Source organism: Tachyglossus aculeatus, chromosome 21, assembly GCF_015852505.1.
Source record: "Tachyglossus aculeatus isolate mTacAcu1 chromosome 21, mTacAcu1.pri, whole genome shotgun sequence".
NCBI lineage: Eukaryota > Metazoa > Chordata > Mammalia > Monotremata > Tachyglossidae > Tachyglossus > Tachyglossus aculeatus.
In genome coordinates, this window is record NC_052086.1 from 7,303,758 (window position 1) to 7,321,328 (window position 17,571).

The following is a 17,571-nucleotide window of genomic DNA, read 5'->3' on the forward strand; positions in this document are numbered from 1 at the left end:
CTCCCCGGCCGTCCTCGAGATCCAAACAGGAGAGGGCGTCTCTCCCCAACCGTCCTCGAGAACCAATCACGAGAAGGCGTCTCTCCTCGGCCGCCCTCGATAACCAATCACGAGAGGGCGTCTCTCCCCGGCCGTCCTCGACAACCAATCACGAGAAGGCGTCTCTCCCCGGCCGCCCCCGAGAACCAGTCAGGAGAGGGCGTCTCGTCCCTACGGCCCTCGACAACCAATCAGGAGAGGGCGTCTCTCCCGGCCGTCCTCGAGATCCAATCAGGACAGGGCGTCTCTCCCCGGCCGCCCTCGAGAACCAATCAGGAGAAGGCGTCTCTCCAGGGCTGTCCTCGAGAACCAATCACGAGAAGGCGTCTCTCCAGGGCCCTCCTCGAGAACCAATCACGAAAAGGCGTGTCTCCCCGACCGCCTTCGAGAACCAGTCACGAGAGGGCGTCTGTCCCCGACCGCCTTCGAGAACCAGTCACGAGAGGGCGTCTGTCCCCGACCGCCTTCGAGAACCAATCACGAGAAGGCGTCTCTCCCCGGCCGTCCTCGAGAACCAATCACGAGAAGGCATCCCTCCCCGGCCGTCCTCGAGACCCAATCACGAGAAGGCGTCTCTCCCCGGCCGTCCTCGAGAACCAATCACGAGAAGGCGTCTCAGCCCGGCCGCCCTCGACAACCAATCACGAGAAGGCGTCTCCCGGCGGCCGCGGCGGACCCCGCCGAGCGATGTGGCGCGCGGGGACGGAGGCGCCGCTCCGGCTCTGGGCGACCCTGCGTGCGGGGGCCTCGGCGGGGAAGTCGCTGAGCCGCGGGGCGGCCGCGCAGGCGCAGAGCGGCCCGCGCTGCTGGAGCTGCGGGGAGTCTCGGGGGGCCGGGGACGCGCACGCGCTCTTCTGCCCCACCTGCCGCGCGCTTCAACCGCCCGACCTCTCGCGAGACTTCTTCCGCCTCATGGACTGGTGAGGAGACGTCGCCCCGGGGCGAGAATTCAGAGACTGAAGAAGAATTAAGCGTCTGATCACACTGATCATCATTAATAATAATAATAATAATGGTATTTGTTAAGCGCTTACTATGTGCCAAGCACTGTTCTAAGCGCTGGGGGGGGGATACAAAGTCATCAGGTTGTCCCACATGAGGCTCACACTCTTCATCCCCATTTTCCAGATGAGGGAACTGAGGCCCAGAGAATAATAATAATAATGATGGTATTTGTTCATTCATTCATTCATTCAATCATATTTATTGAGCGCTATGTGCAGAACACTGTACTAAGCGCTTGGGAAATACAAGTTGGCAACATATAGAGACGGTCCCTACCCAACAACGGGCTCGCAGTCGAGAATATAATTCAGACAGAAGAAGAATTAAGTGTCTGATCACAGTGATCATCATTAATAATAATAATGGTATTTGTTCATTCAATCGTATTTATTGAGCACTTACTATGTGCAGAGCACTGTACTAAGCGCTTGGGAAGTACACGTTGGCAACATATAGAGACGGTTCCTACCCAACAATGGACTGAGTCTAGATGATGATTCAGAGACAAGAAGAATTAAGCTTCTGATCACTGGGATCATTATTAATAATAATAATGGTATTTGTTAAGTGCTTACTATGTGCCATGCAGTGTTCTAAGCGCTGGGGGAGATACAGGGTCATCAGGTTGTCCCACATGAGGCTCGCAGTCTTCGTCCCCATTTTCCAGATGAGGGAACTGAGGCCCAGAGAAGAATAATAATAATGATGGTATTTGTTCATTCATTTATTCATTCAATCATATTTATTGAGCGCTTACTATGTGCAGAGCACTGTACTAAGCGCTTGGGAAGTACAAGTTGGCAACATCTAGAGACGGTCCCTACCCAACAACGGGCTCACAGTCGAGAATATAATTCAGACAGAAGAAGAATTAAGTGTCTGACCACAGTGATCATCGTTATTAATAATAATAATAATGGTATTTGTTAAGCGCTTACTATGTGCCATGCACTGTTCTAAGCGCTGGGGGGGGGGGATACAAAGTCATCAGGTTGTCCCACATGAGGCTCACAGTCTTCACCCCTATTTTCCAGATGAGGGAACTGAGGCCCAGCTAATAGTAATAATAATGATGGTATTTGTTCATTCATTTATTCATTCAATCATATTTATTGAGCGCTATGTGCAGAGCACTGTACTAAGCGCTTGGGAAGTACAAGTTGGCAACATGTAGAGACGATCCCTACCCAACAACAGGCCCAGTCTAGAAGATAATTCAGAGACAGAAGAAAAATTAAGCATCTGATCACAGTGATCATCATTAATAATGATAATAATGGTATTTGTTCATTCAGTCGTATTAATTGAGCGCTTACTGTGTGCAGAGCACTGTACTAAGTGCTTGGAAAGTACAAGTTGGCAACATATAGAGACGGTCCCTACCCAACAACGGGCTAACAGTCTAGAAGATAATTCAGAGACAGTGATCAGACGCTTAATTCTTTTTCTGTCTCTGAATTATCTTCGCTATTGCGCTCCTAGTCAAAAGGGGAGAATGAGTGGGCATTTAGTCAATATTTTACCCATGAGGAAACTGAGGCACCGAGGAATGAAGCGACTTGCCTGCTGTCGCAGGCCAGGCTAGTGGGGCCTAGATGGAAGGTAGCTCTGAGAAGAGGGGTGGCATCAGCCAGGGAAGGGGGTAGGATCAAGAAGAATGGACAGTGAGTGAAAGCCAAGGAATGACAGGGAAGAGAAGAGGATAAGGAAGAATGGGAAGTGAGTGAAAGCCAAGGAAAGAAGGGGGAGGGAATCCTGCTGGTGAGCGGGAGGTCATCGGTAGCCGAGGCCGTCCCTCTCCACCTGTTTTCCAATCTCCCAACGTTCCTTTAGCTGCCGTTCCTTCACAGTTGATGTCCGAAAGCTGCAACGCAGGTTCCAACAGCTCCAGCATTTGGTTCACCCCGACCACTTCAGCCAGAGGTCTCAGGTACCCCACCTGCTGCCCCTCCCCACCATGGCCGCTTAAACCACTAGGACTTAGCCTCACCGTCTTCAGGGGACTCCCCGGGATCACCTTTTCCCTTCAACCAATGCCCAAGTTTCTACAGCAACTAGGAGCGGGTTTACCAACTCTGTTATATTGTACTCTCCCAAGCACTTAGAGCGCTCAGCACACAGTAAGTGCTCAGTAAATATGATTGATGGGTTAACTAGCCCTGTCAAGTGTCGAGGAGACATGGGAACCAAGAAGCAAGGGCTGGCGAAGTTCAGGGCTCAACTTTGGCCTGAAGACCCAACTTTCTCTGCCCCATACTCACCAGAGTAATCTGCCCTCCTTCGTTCTCACTTCCCCAGGAGGCTTCCCTGCAGGGCAAGGACAGACGCCCTGTTTTGCCCTGATTCTCTCTCACTGTATAACAAGCAAAGACCCTGAGGGCGTGTTTCATCAAGGTCATTCCTGGGAGAAGCAGGGCTTGGAGCCCCATTAGTCTGGGGCCAAAGGGAAGGGGGAGGCGTGGGTTTAAAAAGACTAGAAGCTCTCCCTTAAATCTTTCCTTCCCTCCCACCATGACCCTGACCAGTGCTGTACAGCTACAGGGCTTGAGAGACACCCCTCCGCCCCTCCCTTCTATGGGTCCCACCCCTCCCATCAGAGCAGCTGGGCGAATTACAGAATGGGCAGTTGGCTGAATGTCTGGGTACAAGGAAGGGGTGGTGACTTGGGTGTGAGACTGCTCCCCCAGCACCCCATGGACCAAGGGTCTGGAAGCCAGCATCGTATGCCAAACACCCCAACGTAAACAGAGGACTGAACTGTTGAGAGTAATGCCTGCTCCACTCACGTCGCAGATCTGCACTCTCCCCTGCCCCTAATAATAATAACTGTGGCATTTGGTAATTGCTTACTATGTGCCAAGCACTGTTCGAAGCACTGTAGTAGATACAGGTTAGTCGGATTGGACAGTCCCTTTCCCACATTAGGCTCACAGTCCTCATCCCCATTTCATAGAAGAGCTAATTGGGCCCAGAGGAGGGAAGTGACTTGCCCGAGGTCACACAGCTGACAAGTGGCAAAGCCAAGTTTAGAATCCACGGCCTCTGATTCCCAGGCTCATGCTCTTGTCACCGGGCCACTAGGCCTGTGCTTCCCACTGCTTCCCATGGCCTGTGGGCCTAATAATAATAATAATGATGGCATTTGTTAAGCTCTTACTTTGTACAAAGCACTGTTCTAAGCGCTGGGGGGGATACGATGTGATCAAGTTGTCCCACGTGGGGCTTACAGTCTTAATCCCCATTTTTACAGATGAGGTAACTGAGACTCAGAGAAGAGAAGTGACTTGCCCAAGGTCACACAGCAGACTTGTGGTGGAGCCAGGATTCGAACCCATGACCACTGACTCCAAAGCCCGTGCTCTTTCCACTGAGCCACGCTGCTTCTCTAATCCTAGATCCCTCCCCCAACGGCACACAGCACTACATGGCTGGCAGAACAGCGTGCGAGCCAAGGGTTGGTTTATTTAAGGGTAATTTCTCAGTAACGAAAAGCAGCCTTCTCATTCTAGTGTTCAATCAGCAGGTTTAATTATTGTGTGTGAGTGTAGGCTTGATCTCTGGGCTAATTATGTGGATCTCTTTTTCCATCTCCAACTGACAGACCGAAAGGGACTTTTCAGAGAAGCATTCTGCGCTGGTTAACGAAGCCTACAAGACTCTTCTGACTCCACTAAGCAGAGGGTTCTATCTTGTAAGATGGTTTCTCACCCATCCGGTAGTGTAGTATTGTACCTCTCTTTTTTTTATGGTATTTGGTAAGTGCTTACTATGTGCCAGGGACGGTACTGAGCACTGGGGTATACACAGGCTTATTAGGATGGACACAGTCCCTGTCCCACTTGGGGCTCACAGTCATAGTCCCCATTTTACAGATGAGGGAACTGAGGCTCAGAGAAGTGAAGTGACTTGCCCAGGGTCACACAGCAGACAAGTAGAACCCGGGTCCTTCTGCCTCCCAAACCCGTGCTCTACCTGCTAGGCAACGCCACCCTTCTACTGCAAAAAGCGTTGGGTGGTAGTTCAGAAATCTCCTTAATTAAGTGGAACATCTACACCTCTGCATGCATGTATCTGGTCAAAAGAAAATGAAACTATATCAGTACCGAGTTCAGAGACTCACCTTCTCTCACCCCCACCCACCCCATATCCTCTAGTTTCCAAATACACCTTGTTCTCTTACGCAGGAGTCCGTGCGAACTCTCACATGTAAGAAAATCTGCACTGTAGCACTCACCCTAGACTGTAGCACTCCTCTAGACTGTAAGCTCGTTGGGGACAGGCAGTGTGTCTGTTTATCATTCTGTAGTACTCTCCCCAGCGCTTGGTACAGTGCTCTGCACACAGTAAGCACTCAATAAATAGAGCTGATTGACTGACCTGTGGTGATGCTATATGCCAGCTGTGTGACTTTGGGCAAGTCTTTTAGACTGTGAGCCCACTGTTGGGTAGGGACTGTCTCTATATGTTGCCAACTTGTACTTCCCAAGCGCTTAGTACAGTGCTCTGCACACAGCAAGCGCTCAATAAATACGATTGATGATGATGAAGTCACTTAACTTCTCTGTGCCTCAGTTACCTCATCTGTAACGTGGGGATTAAGACTGTGAGCCCCCCGTGGGACAACCTGATCACCTTGTATCCCCCCCAGCGCTTAGAACACTGCTTTGTACATAGTAAGCGCTTAATAAATGCCATCATCATTATTATTATATACATTCACAGAAGCAGTCTGTTTGATAAAGTGGCTCGTATTGTCAGATGATCCTCAATTCCCTAATCACCTTCTAGGCGATACATCTCAAAAACCCACCCTGGCAGAACTAAACGTATTTCCTGTCCTGTTTTTGTAACCGCCACTCTTCCATTCTCTGGGTGTGGTGTGGGGTTCTTGTCTTTCTTTTTTTAACCAACTTGGATCTAGTTCAGCGAAGCTCCCCTCACCCCTTTCTACTTCTGGGATAACCCCAGTTCCCCCCCCCAGCCCACCAAGGACCCTGAAATCGAGTAAGAATGAAATGGCCACCGCAGCTGGAGTTAGAACTTGTTTTACTCTCCAATAGCTGAAGCTGAGTGGTTTGGTAATACCCGAAGGCACAGACAGTGAAATGGACATGCAGTTCCTTGTGGAAGTCATGGAAGTCAATGAAAAGCTGGCAGAAGCGCAGAGTGAGGCTGAGATTGAAGAGGTCGAGACCTTAGTCAAAGGTAAGTTGGAAATGAGGTGATCAGTAGGGTTCTGTTACGGTTCTGACTTGTGAAATCTGTAGAGGTGGGTTCAAGCAGGGCATGATCCATCATACTGAATCAGTGGACTATTTTTTCTTAATTACTGCAACCGCCACGTAGGGCTCTTAATACTATTTTCCTGGAACCAATTAAGTAAAAGTATAGTTCCTGATGGTGTAAAATGAATTAGAGTGTTCCCAGGATTTTTAACACCATTAACTAGATTAAATAGCAATTTAAATGTGCCGATAATACAATATCATGAATTTAAACAACTAAATGCTACCCTGTGTTCATTTAAAAAAAAAAAAAGAAACTGGACTTACCCGAAGTCTGGTTTGATCTGAGTCCAGACATTGCAATAGCTGTAATTTAACTGCCAGAATTAAGGTCGTTCAGTTTTTTTTCTTGCAGCCCCTAATTCTGCTTAAAGAGGCACCAAATTACAGCCACTCAGGCTATAAATTCCCTGAATTTAAAAGCTCTGGGGTAGATAAATTCCTTAGCAGACTGCTACTGTGTTACATTGAGATTGGCTTTGAGGCCACGATGAACTGTATCCTGTCTATTTGTAACTCACTTCAGTGCCAAACCTTGCAGCTGTGCATGTTGGTACTATGCAGTGGGCCAAAGGATGCCCAGAACAACCATCTTCCTCTCACTGCACGTGCATGGCAGAATCTGCGCGTTATCGCCAAGTGCGGAATGCTGAAAGGAAGTCTGGCATTAAAATTCAACAGTGCTGTTGCAGAGAAGGGCCAAAAAAAGAGCATTTATAATGGGGACATTGCAGGCTGGTTTTTTAAAATCAGAAGTTGTTTTTTCCAACCGTTTTCTTGCCCGATCCTCCTAGGTGGATCTGATGCCCAGTTTCTTTCATACTCATGGTGTTTGATTTGGGTAGATTGAACTCTCCTTTAGGTTTAGCCCCCTCCTTCCTCTCCCCCTCCTCCCCCTCTCCAACCCCCTCCCACCGCCTTACCTCCTTCCCTTCCCCACAGCACCTGTATATGTGTATATATGTTTGTACGTATTTATTACTCTATTTTACTCGTACATATCTATTCTATTTATTTTGTTAATATGTTTTGTTTAGTTCTCTGTCTCCCCCTTCTAGACTGTGAGCCCACTGTTGGGTAGGGACCGTCTCTATATGTTGCCAACTTGTACTTCCCAAGCGCTTAGTACAGTGCTCTGCACACAGTAAGCACTCAATAAATACGATTGATTGATTGATTGATTCACCCACACTCCTGGTTCTCCCTCCCAGATCAGCCCAGAAGATTGTAAGCTCAACGTGGGGAGGCATTGTGCTACCAACTCACCCAGGTGCTTAGTACAGTGGCCTGCACATAGGAAGTGCCCAGTAAATATGATTGAAAGTCAGATGACATTTTAGCCTTTTCTGTGTGTCCCCACTGTAGCCCTGAGTGGGCTTCCAAGGAGCCCACCAAATCAAGAGGGGAAATAAAACTCTCTGGGAAAACACCTGCAAATCAGTCAGGCCCCATGGCTAGTCTTTAAAGCATGCCACAAGGAGGAGGGCAGTATGCTGCCTCTTCACTCCTGTCAATCAGTCAGTGGTATTTTTGAACCTTTATTGGGTGCAGAGCACTGTATTAAGCACTTTGGAGAATTCAATACAAACTTTCTATCTAGAGGGGGAGACAGACATTAATATAAATAAATAAATTAAAGATATAGGCAGAAGTGTTGTGGGGCTGGGAGGCGGGGGGATGAATAAAGGGAGCCAGTCAGGGTGACCCAGAAGGGAGTGAGAGAAGATTAAAGTCCACTATCAGCTCCTTCTCCACGGGCCTGAAGGACAGACAGCTCCCAGAGTCCTGCAAGACTCACTGAGGTGGGCCAACAACTGAGAGTGCAAAGTGGACTGGTTTTTCATAGGGTAGAGCTGCCAAAGTCCCTAGGCTACAGTTGATAGTTGGATGACTCCCAGACCAATCAGGAAGTAGTTTTTATTGGTTTTTTTTTTTTTGTTTTATGGTTATTTGTTAAGCACCTACTGGGGTAGATACAAGCTAATCAGGCTAGATCCTTTCCCTGCCCCACATGGGGCTCACAGACTAAGTAAGAAGGAGAATGGGAATCGAATCCCCATTTTGCTGTTGAGGAATCATCATCATCAGTCGTATTTATTGAGCGCTTACTATGTGCAGAGCACTGTACTAAGCGCTTGGGAAGTACAAATTGGCAACATATAGAGACAGTCCCTACCCAACAGTGGGCTCACAGTCTAAAAGGGGGAGACATCTCAGGTATAGAGAGGAATATCTATATCTCAGGTATAGATATCTCAGGTATAGAGAATTTAAGTGACTTGCCCAGGGTCATACAGCAGGCACGTGGTGGAGTCTGGATTAGAACCCAGATCCTCCAACTCCCAGGCCTGTGCTCTTGCCACTAGGCTATGCTGCTTCCCCGTTGCAGGGAAAAGTGCCCTGCCAAAAGCATTTCAACTTACTGCTTTTAAATCTTACCGTGGTCAACTACAACAAAATTCTGGTAACAAATCCTCTTAACGTTAGCTAACTAGTATGTGTGATTTCATTAAAGCTGCAGAGAAAAATTTGGAAATTCCACCTGCATTTGCCCCAGTGCTGACATGGCCATAGAGCAAAATGCACATAATCCAGTCCATAAAGTTTTAGCAGTGTTTCATATCACGTCCTTAATCATGTTCGTTGATAATGTAATTACGTGCAAAGTCTAATGCAATTTTTTTTTCAAGATAAACAAAAGAAACTGACTGAAGATGTAAGCAGAGCTTTCGAACAAGGTAATTGCTCATTCTGTAGTTTCCTTCATTTTTATTTTTTTTTCTTTAATGATATTTGTTAAGCACTATGTGCCAGGCACTGTTCTAAGTGCTGGGGTATGTACAAGCCCAAACTAATCAGGTTGGAAACAATCCCTGTTCCAAACAGGGCTTGCAGTCTTAATCGCCATTCTACAGATGAGGTAACTAAGGCACAGAGAAGTGAAATGAAGCCCAAGGTCCCACAGCAGACAAGACGCAGAAGCGGAATTAGAACCCAGGTCTGATTCCCAAGGCCTGCTGCTTCTTCCCCTCGTGAGCGGAAGAGGGACTAGGGGATCCAGAAATGGAGGAAGGAGTGGAAACCCATTGGGATGGAGTCACTGTAAGCCATTTCCACGGGCATGCAAGAAGGGAGAGGCCCACTCTTCAGCAACATTTGCCTCTGAAATGTGGACCATTTTTTTTTGTCTTTCCACTACATTTTTTTTGCTTGTGTACGTAAAAATTAATCTATCAGTGGTATTCATTGAGTGCTTACTGTGTACACAGCACTATGCTAAGCACTTGGGAAAGTACAATCCAACAGAGTTCGTAATCACAACCCATGTTCATACTGTGAGAAGTAATGTGGCCAAATAAAAGCACATGGACCTGGGAATCAGGACCTGGGTTCTAATCCTGGCTCTCCCAGTTGTCTGCCATGTGACCTTGATACAACTCACTTTACTTCTCTGGACCTGTTACCTCATCTGTAAAATCAATCAAGAGTATTTATTGAGCTTTTACTATGTGCAGAGCACTATACTAAGCACCTGGGAAAGTACAATACAACAGAATTGATAGACCTGTTCCTTGCCTACAGCGAGTTCACAATCTAGAGGGGGAGACAGATATTAATATAAATAAATGAATTAAGGATTTGTACATAAGTAGAACAGTGCTCCAGCACCTAGAACAGTGCTTTGCACATAATAAGTGCTTAAAAAATACCATCATAATTATTATTAATTATTATTATTACTGTGGGGCTGAGGAAAATGGAATAGTGTGTCCCCTTCGTAAGATAGGGGTCTCTGGGATCAGCCACGGGCACCCCGACCTGGACAGTGGTACTAAAGGGAAAGCAACAATCCTGGTTTTCAACCTTTCAGGGGTCATCTGGATTTAAAAGGTGTGTGCAATTCACCCTCAAGCCTCTTTAATATTTTTCTTTCATTTCAGACGATCTTCAAAAAGCCAAGGAACTTTTAACAAAAATGAGGTACTTTTCAAATTTGGAAGAAAAGGTGAAAATAAAGAAGATACCTTCCTAATTTAACATCCATTAACATCGATGCTGAATTTCATGAGGATGCTGAGTACTTTAAATGGAACTTCTTGTCTTAATTGAGCAGAGGCATATTAAAATACCTGATGTCCAATTCTTGGATCAGATATGTAGAATTGGTTCAGAGTGTGGAATCTTTATATTTTCAGCAGTCAGTACATCATTGAACAAGAGGACGAGACTCATAATTTCAGCAGGCAAATGAAGTTAGCACAATTTAAAAGCAGATGCAGAATTTAATGCTAGAGGAACAAGCCTGAAGCCCAGGCACATCTGTAGGATCATGTCACAAGTGGTGACATGATCTGGACTTCTCTTCATCTTGCTTTTAAACACCAAAACAGGAAAGAAGAATCACAGGTTACAGAGGAGTTTGACTAATGTGCCTGTTACCTCATCTGTAAAATGGGGATGAAGGCTGTGAGCCCCACGTGGGACAACCTGATCACCTTGTATCCCCCCAGCGCTTAGAACAGTGCTTCGCACACAGTAAGTGCTTAACAAATACCATTATTATTATTATTATTATTATATCTCTAAGAGAACATTCATGCTCTGAGCCAGAGGAGAAGACTGTGCATCATCGTCGGTGCCAAGAGTTATGATTTGTCCTGTGTCTGCCTTATTCTGAAAGACCCTCCCAGAATAGTCCATTATCTCCAGATTTGGATCTAAATTTCTTGGAAAATAAAACTAAAAGATGGCTCACCGTTTCCGTGCCTAGGATCAGTCGTGGTCTGCTGGGGTCTGCTCTTCAGAACTTACAAACCTTACAGAGTTGAAATATTGTCTCAGTGGGAGAAGATGGGTGCTAGGTAGTTTATCGTGAGCCCTGAAAGTTCAAAATTCTGAACTTTACAGGCATGGCTCTACTCCTTAGGTGCCCAGTTCTGATAGATCACAGATTACACGATTTGGATCTCTCCCGACAAAAGGAGCAGGGAACTTGAGTCTGTTCTGGGGGTAGTTCTGTAGCCAATCAATGGTATTTATTGAGCATTTACTTTGTGGAGAGTGCAGTACAGGAGAGTTAGTAGTTACAATTCCTGCCCACAAGGAGCTTTACAGTTTAAGGGGATGACACAAATTAAAATAATTTATAGATAGGGGAAATGAGAGGGTATCAAGCGCTTAATACAGTATTTTGCACACAGTAAGCACTCAATACATACGATTGAATGAATTTCCTGGGAGGTACCAAAGGCCGTGGGACTGGGGTGAGCATCGAGAGCTTAGGAGGTGCTGATCAAAGTGTCTAGGGGACACAGAAAGGTGGGTGAGTAGGGGAGATCAATTGATCGATGGTATTGATTGAGTACTTACTATGTGCAGATCACTGTATTATGCGCTCGGGAGAATATGGGCTTAAGTATATCCAGCGTAGGAAGAAGCAGTTATGGGCATGCAAGTGGCGGCGATAGGGGTGTTGTGTGATTACCTATCCCACCCTGTGCCTCAGCCATACTGTACCTCCCAAAACTTGGTATTTCTTGCGGTTTTTGCATGTCTGCACTATTTAGTGCAGCAAACTAGCAATGAGTAGCAAGACGGTAATGCGCTTTGCTGTGATGGTCCTAGCAATATGGGAATTTTTACTGAAAAATGTCAGTCAAGGTGGTATTTTTGAACTACAGGCCCATAACCATTTAATTCTAATTGCCCAACAGGTTCTTTGAGAACAACCCCGCCAGCGATAAGGGAAGGCTGTGAAACGAGTACCCCACTTTGATAGTAGGACTATCACCCACTTGATGCAGTTCACAGAAATACGTGCTTGGGAAGTACAGAATACAGACAGGACATGTTCCCTGTTAACTATGACAGTGGCAGTTGAAAAAAGTAGGTGGCGAGAGGAGCGATGAATCAAGGAAGGCCCCTGAAGGAAGTGGACTTTCACACAGTCCTGTGAGTGCTCCAACACAACAGAACCATTCGAGGTAGCAGAGTAAAAAGAAAAAGGGATGTGACATCTCGTGGTACTATTTCCTTGCCCTGCTTTTGGATGCCACCATGTTGTGTTTGAGCTGGGGACCCTTGCCTCCCCACCCCCTCGGAAATATTTTCCTTCTTTCTCTGCCTCTCTACTTTGATTCACTTTGATTCTAGGAAGAAGTATGGTCTAGTGGAGAGAATACAGAAGGACCTGGGTTTTAATTTCAGCTCCGCCACTTGTCTGCTGTGTGATTTCAGGCAAGTCACTTCTTGGTGCCTCAGTTACCTCAGCTGTAAAATGGGGATTAAGACTGTGAGCCCTCTATGGGACAGGGACTGTGTCCAACAGAATTAGCTTGTCTCTGTTTCGGTCCTTAGTACTGTGCCTGGCAGATAGTAAGCACTTAAATACCATTAAAAAAGAAAACCCTTTCTGGGCTACCAGCTGCTCTGATGCTACCAGGCTACTCCAGTCTAGAATTGGCGTTCGAGTCCTAAACCAGATGGGGTATGATCCCAGGCCTAACAAAAAACAACCCAAGGATTGTCTAACAACCAGCAACCATGCTGGGTTCATACAGTACAAAACTGATTGATTTTTCACTTTGAGTCCATAACGTAATCTCAAGATTATAATGGTATTAAGCACTTATTGTGTGCCAAGTGTTGTAATAAACTCAGGATAGATAAGAGATACTCAAATTGGACAGAGCCCCTGCCCCACATGGAACTCAAAGTGAGGGAGAAGAGGTATTTTTTTTAGCCCATTTGTAAGTGAGGCAGTTGAAGCACAGAGAAATTAAATGATTTTTTCAAGGGAACCCAGCAGGCAAGTGGCAAAACTGGAACTAGAACCTGCATCTCCTTCTTCCCAGTCCCAGGATCTTCCCTTTAGGTCATATTTCCTCCCTTTAAATCTCATCCAAACTACAGTCAGAGGATTTTATGGGATTTAGATGCCACTGGCATCTACTTGCAGTGGCTCCACAGGCAGGTTAACAGCAGTGATTACTATTGGCTTGATTTTTGAATATCAACACTATCACTCTGGAAACTCACCAGGAGTCCTTTAAATAATAAGAATTCAAGGAAAGACTCTTGAATAAATAGGGGAGGAGATGAAAAAAGTGCTTTACTACCTCCTCCACAGACCAATATTCAGTCCTTCACAAGTGAAGTGGAGGGGGGAGGGAGCCAGAACGGGATCAAAACAGACCACAAACTGAAATTGGATGGGCTTCACTAAAAATAACATCTTTGTAGTTCAAAGAACCTTTCTTTTATTAGGAAAGGTCCTGACAAACATGAATCCAGGAAGATTAAGCAAACACGAATGACTTTCTGACTGGGCAAGTAAGAAACCTAGAGCTCAATTTTCCCACAGGCCAAAGGGGGTGTAAATCCTCAAGGGGTCAAGGTATCGTGAATAAACGTACTATTGTCATTTAGTTTATAGCCTCCAGTGCCTCACATAATTTTGTACAACTAAAGAGCCTGTTAAAGCATAATAAAATAATTAAGCAGTGGTTTTTACTGAGGGCTCCCACTAGGCTGAACACTGTACTAAGCGCTTGGGGGAAGTACAATCAAATGAGTAGACGTAACCCTTGTCCCTTGAGAAATGTTGAGCTTGTCTGGATTGGTCCCGACAACGGCGAGGAGCCTGAAAATCCTTCTTTTAGCAGTTTTGTGCTGCAGGTCTTTTTGTTTTCTTATGTGGTTTCGCTGCATTTATCATTTCAGTCCTTCCTTTTGTGTTTGGTATAAAATTCCTCTCATCCCGTTTGCTTCTTAGCTTGTAAGGGTCCTGTGTGCCAGAGGCTGTTTCTGAGTTGACCTCCTTGTTCCGTGCCCCAGCACTGACTGCAGTGCTCTGCATACAGTAATAATATTGATGGCATTTATTAAACGCTTACTATGTGCAAAGCACTGTTCTAAGCGCTGGGGATTTACAAGATGATCGGGTTGTCCCACGTGGGGCTCACAGTCTTAATCCCCATTTTACAGATGAGGGAACTGAGGCCCAGAGAAGTGAAGTGACTTGCCCAAAGTCACACAGCTGACAAGTGGTGGAGCCAGGATTTGAACCGAAAGCCCGGGCTCTTTCCACTGAGCCGCAGTAGGCACTTAACAAATGTAATAAAAACAAATATGTGGTTTCTGATTCTCAGCCTCTCATTTTGGTAGTATTTCTTTTTTATTATTATTTCTCTCCCCCAAATATCTTCCTTTGGAAGTCTGAACCCCAGACTTCTCTCAATAAACATTAACACCCCAGTGAGTGGTAAATATAAAAAAATTATTATCGGGGGGATTTTGAATTATGCAGGCAAAAGATATACGGACAGTGCTCTGCTCAAATAGAGCTTCAATAAATATTTTTGAGGAAGATGATAAGAAAGGTGACAATAAAATTCTAGGATCATAAAAGTCTTTGGAGGGCAGGAACTATGATTCATCCAGTTCTGTATAATATGAGGGGTTGCATTCTTTGAAAATCCTACATTAAGGGAAACAGGTTCTATTTACCCAATGTCCAGTGCCACATGCATGCACATAAATTTCTCAAAACATCCCACTGTGCAATATCCAGTCTCCTGCAAAGACTGTATTTATGTACACACACACACACACACACACACACACACACACACACACACACACACACAGTTGTCCTTTGTACTAGAAAAGTCTCCATTGACAGTGGAAGTCACCTTTGGGGGAAGATGAATAAGAAGAATGAGAAGCAGCATGGCCAAATGGCCTGGGAGCCCAAAGGACTTATTTTATTTTGTTAGTATGTTTGGTTTTGTTCTCTGTCTCCCCCTTTTAGACTGTGAGCCCACTGTTGGGTAGGGACTGTCTCTATATGTTGCCAACTTGTACTTCCCAAGTGCTTAGTACAGTGCTCTGCACGCAGTAAGCGCTCAATAAATACGATTGATTGATTGATTGATTCTAATCCCACCCTGCCATATGTCTGCTGTGTGACCTTGGATACATCACTCCTCTGTTCTGGGCCTCTGCTACCTCATCTGTAAAATGGGGATTAAAAGTGTGAGCCCCATGTGGGACAGCGACTGTGTTCAACCTGATTATTTGATATTCACCGCAATGCTTAGAACAGTGCTTGGCACATAGTAAGCGCTACCAAGTACCACAGTTGTTATTAATCAATCAATCGTATTTATTGAGCGCTTACTATGTGCAGAGCACTGTACTAAGCGCTTGGGAAGTACAAATTGGCAACATACAGAGACAGTCCCTACCCAACAGTGGGCTCACAGTCTAAAAGGGGGAGACAGAGAACAGAACCAAACATACCAACAAAATAAAATAAATAGGATAGAAATGTACAAGTAAAATAAATAAATAAATACATAAATGGAGTAATAAATATGTTATTACTGGCAGACTGGAGGAGGGCAATGAATGATATGACCACAGGCATTAGTAGAATTGGCCACCGCCCCTGTGTGCCATTGGGGCTGAGGGCAGTGTGGTTGAGTGAATAGATCCTGGGCTTCGGAGTCAGGAGGACCTGCCTTCTAATCCCAGATCCGCCACTTGTCCGCTGAGACCTTGAGCAAATCGCTTCACTTCTCTGGGCCTCAGTTTCCTCACCTGTTGTGGGATAGGAACTTTGTCCAATGAGATGACACTGTATCTACCCCAGCGCTTAGAACAGTGGTACATAGTGAGCACTGAACAAATACCACACTTGTTGTTGTTGTTATTATTATTCTATACCAGTTCCCTCACCTGTAAAATGGGAATTAAGACAGAAGCAGCGTGGCTTAGTGGAAAGAGCAGGGTCTTGGGAGTCAGAGGTCGTGGGTTCTAATCCTGACTCCGCCGCTTATCAGTTGTGTGACTTTGGGCGAGTCACTTAATAATAATAATAATGTTGGCATTTGTTAAGCGCTTACTATGTGCAAAGCACTGTTCTAAGCGCTGGGGTAGGTACAGGGTGATCAGGTTGTCCCACGAGGGGCTCAGAGTCTTCATCCCCATTTTACAGATGAGGGAACTGAGGCCCAGAGAAGTGAAGTGACTCGCCCAACGTCACACAGCTGACAAGTGGCGGAGCGGGGATTTGAACCCGCGACCTCGGACTCCAAAGCCCGGGCTCTTTCCACTGAGCCATGCTGCTTCCATGCTACTTAACTTCTCAGTGCCTCTGTTACCTCGTCTGTAAAATGGGGATTGTGACTTGAGCCCCACATGGGACACCCTGATTACATTGTATCTACCCCAGCGTTTAGAACGGTGCTTGGCACATAGTAAGCACATAATAAATACTACCACGTGTGACAGGAACTGTGTCCAACCCGATCATCTTGCATCTACCCCTGCGTTTAAAACAGTACCGAGTACATAGGAATGGCCTAACAAATACGATTTAAAAAGGGGGGGTGGGGGGTGCTGTTTATTGTAGTGAATAGAGCACGGACCTGGGAGTTAGAAAGAACTGGGTTTTAATCTCCACTCCGCCCCTTGTCTGCTCGCTTACCTTGGTCAAGTCGCTTCACTTCTCTGGGCCTCAGTTCCTTCATCTGTAAAATGGGGGTGAAGAACGGGAGCCCCATGTGGCTCACGGAAAGAGCACGGGCTCGGGAGTCAGAGGTCATGCATTCAAATCCCTGCTCCACCGCTTGTCAGCTGTGTGACTTTGGGCAAGTCACTTCACTTCTCTGCGCCTCAGTTACCTCATTTGTAAAATGGGGATGAAGATTGTGAGCCCCACATGGGACAACCTGATCACCTTGTATCCTCCCCAGTGCTTAGAACAGTGCTTGACATATAGTAAGCGCTTGACGTATAGTAAGCGCTTAACAAATACCATTATTATTATTATTACAGCCGGGATGGCTTGGCACATAGTAAGTGCTTAACAAATACCAAAATTATTATTATCAGGGACTGTATCCTAATCCGACTGGCTTGGATCCGCACTAGTGCTTAGCACCGTACCTGGCACACAGTAAGCGCTCAAGAACTACTAGAATAAGTATTAATTACTACCATTATCAGCTGTGTGACTTTGGGCAAGTCACTTCACTTCTCTGCACCTCAGTTACCTCATCCGTAAAATGGGAATGAAGACTGTGAGCCCCATGTGGGACGACCTGATCACCTTGTATCCTCCCCAGCACTTAACAGTGCTTGGCACATAGTAAATGCTTAACAAATACCATTATTATTATTATTATCATCATCATTATTCTTATTCTTATTATCATTATTATTACAGCCGGGATGG

General features: G+C 45.9%; 1 protein-coding gene across 3 annotated transcripts; it reads left to right on the forward strand.

Annotated features, from left to right (window-relative positions):
• The first annotated feature begins 671 nt into the window (after positions 1-671).
• On the forward strand, positions 672-10,492 carry HSCB (HscB mitochondrial iron-sulfur cluster cochaperone). Of its 3 annotated transcripts, XM_038763099.1 has the most exons (6): positions 672-959; positions 2,878-2,974; positions 4,646-4,735; positions 6,105-6,249; positions 9,020-9,067; positions 10,271-10,492. In XM_038763099.1, exons 1-6 carry the CDS (start codon positions 727-729, stop codon positions 10,360-10,362), a joined length of 705 nt encoding a protein of 234 aa, XP_038619027.1. In that variant the 5' UTR covers positions 672-726; the 3' UTR covers positions 10,363-10,492. The 3 variants fall into 3 exon arrangements, with proteins under 3 accessions (XP_038619027.1, XP_038619028.1, XP_038619029.1); XM_038763100.1 differs by lacking the exon at positions 4,646-4,735 and having other exon boundaries at positions 736-959; XM_038763101.1 differs by lacking the exons at positions 2,878-2,974; positions 4,646-4,735 and having other exon boundaries at positions 736-959.
• Positions 10,493-17,571: the final 7,079 nt, after the last annotated feature.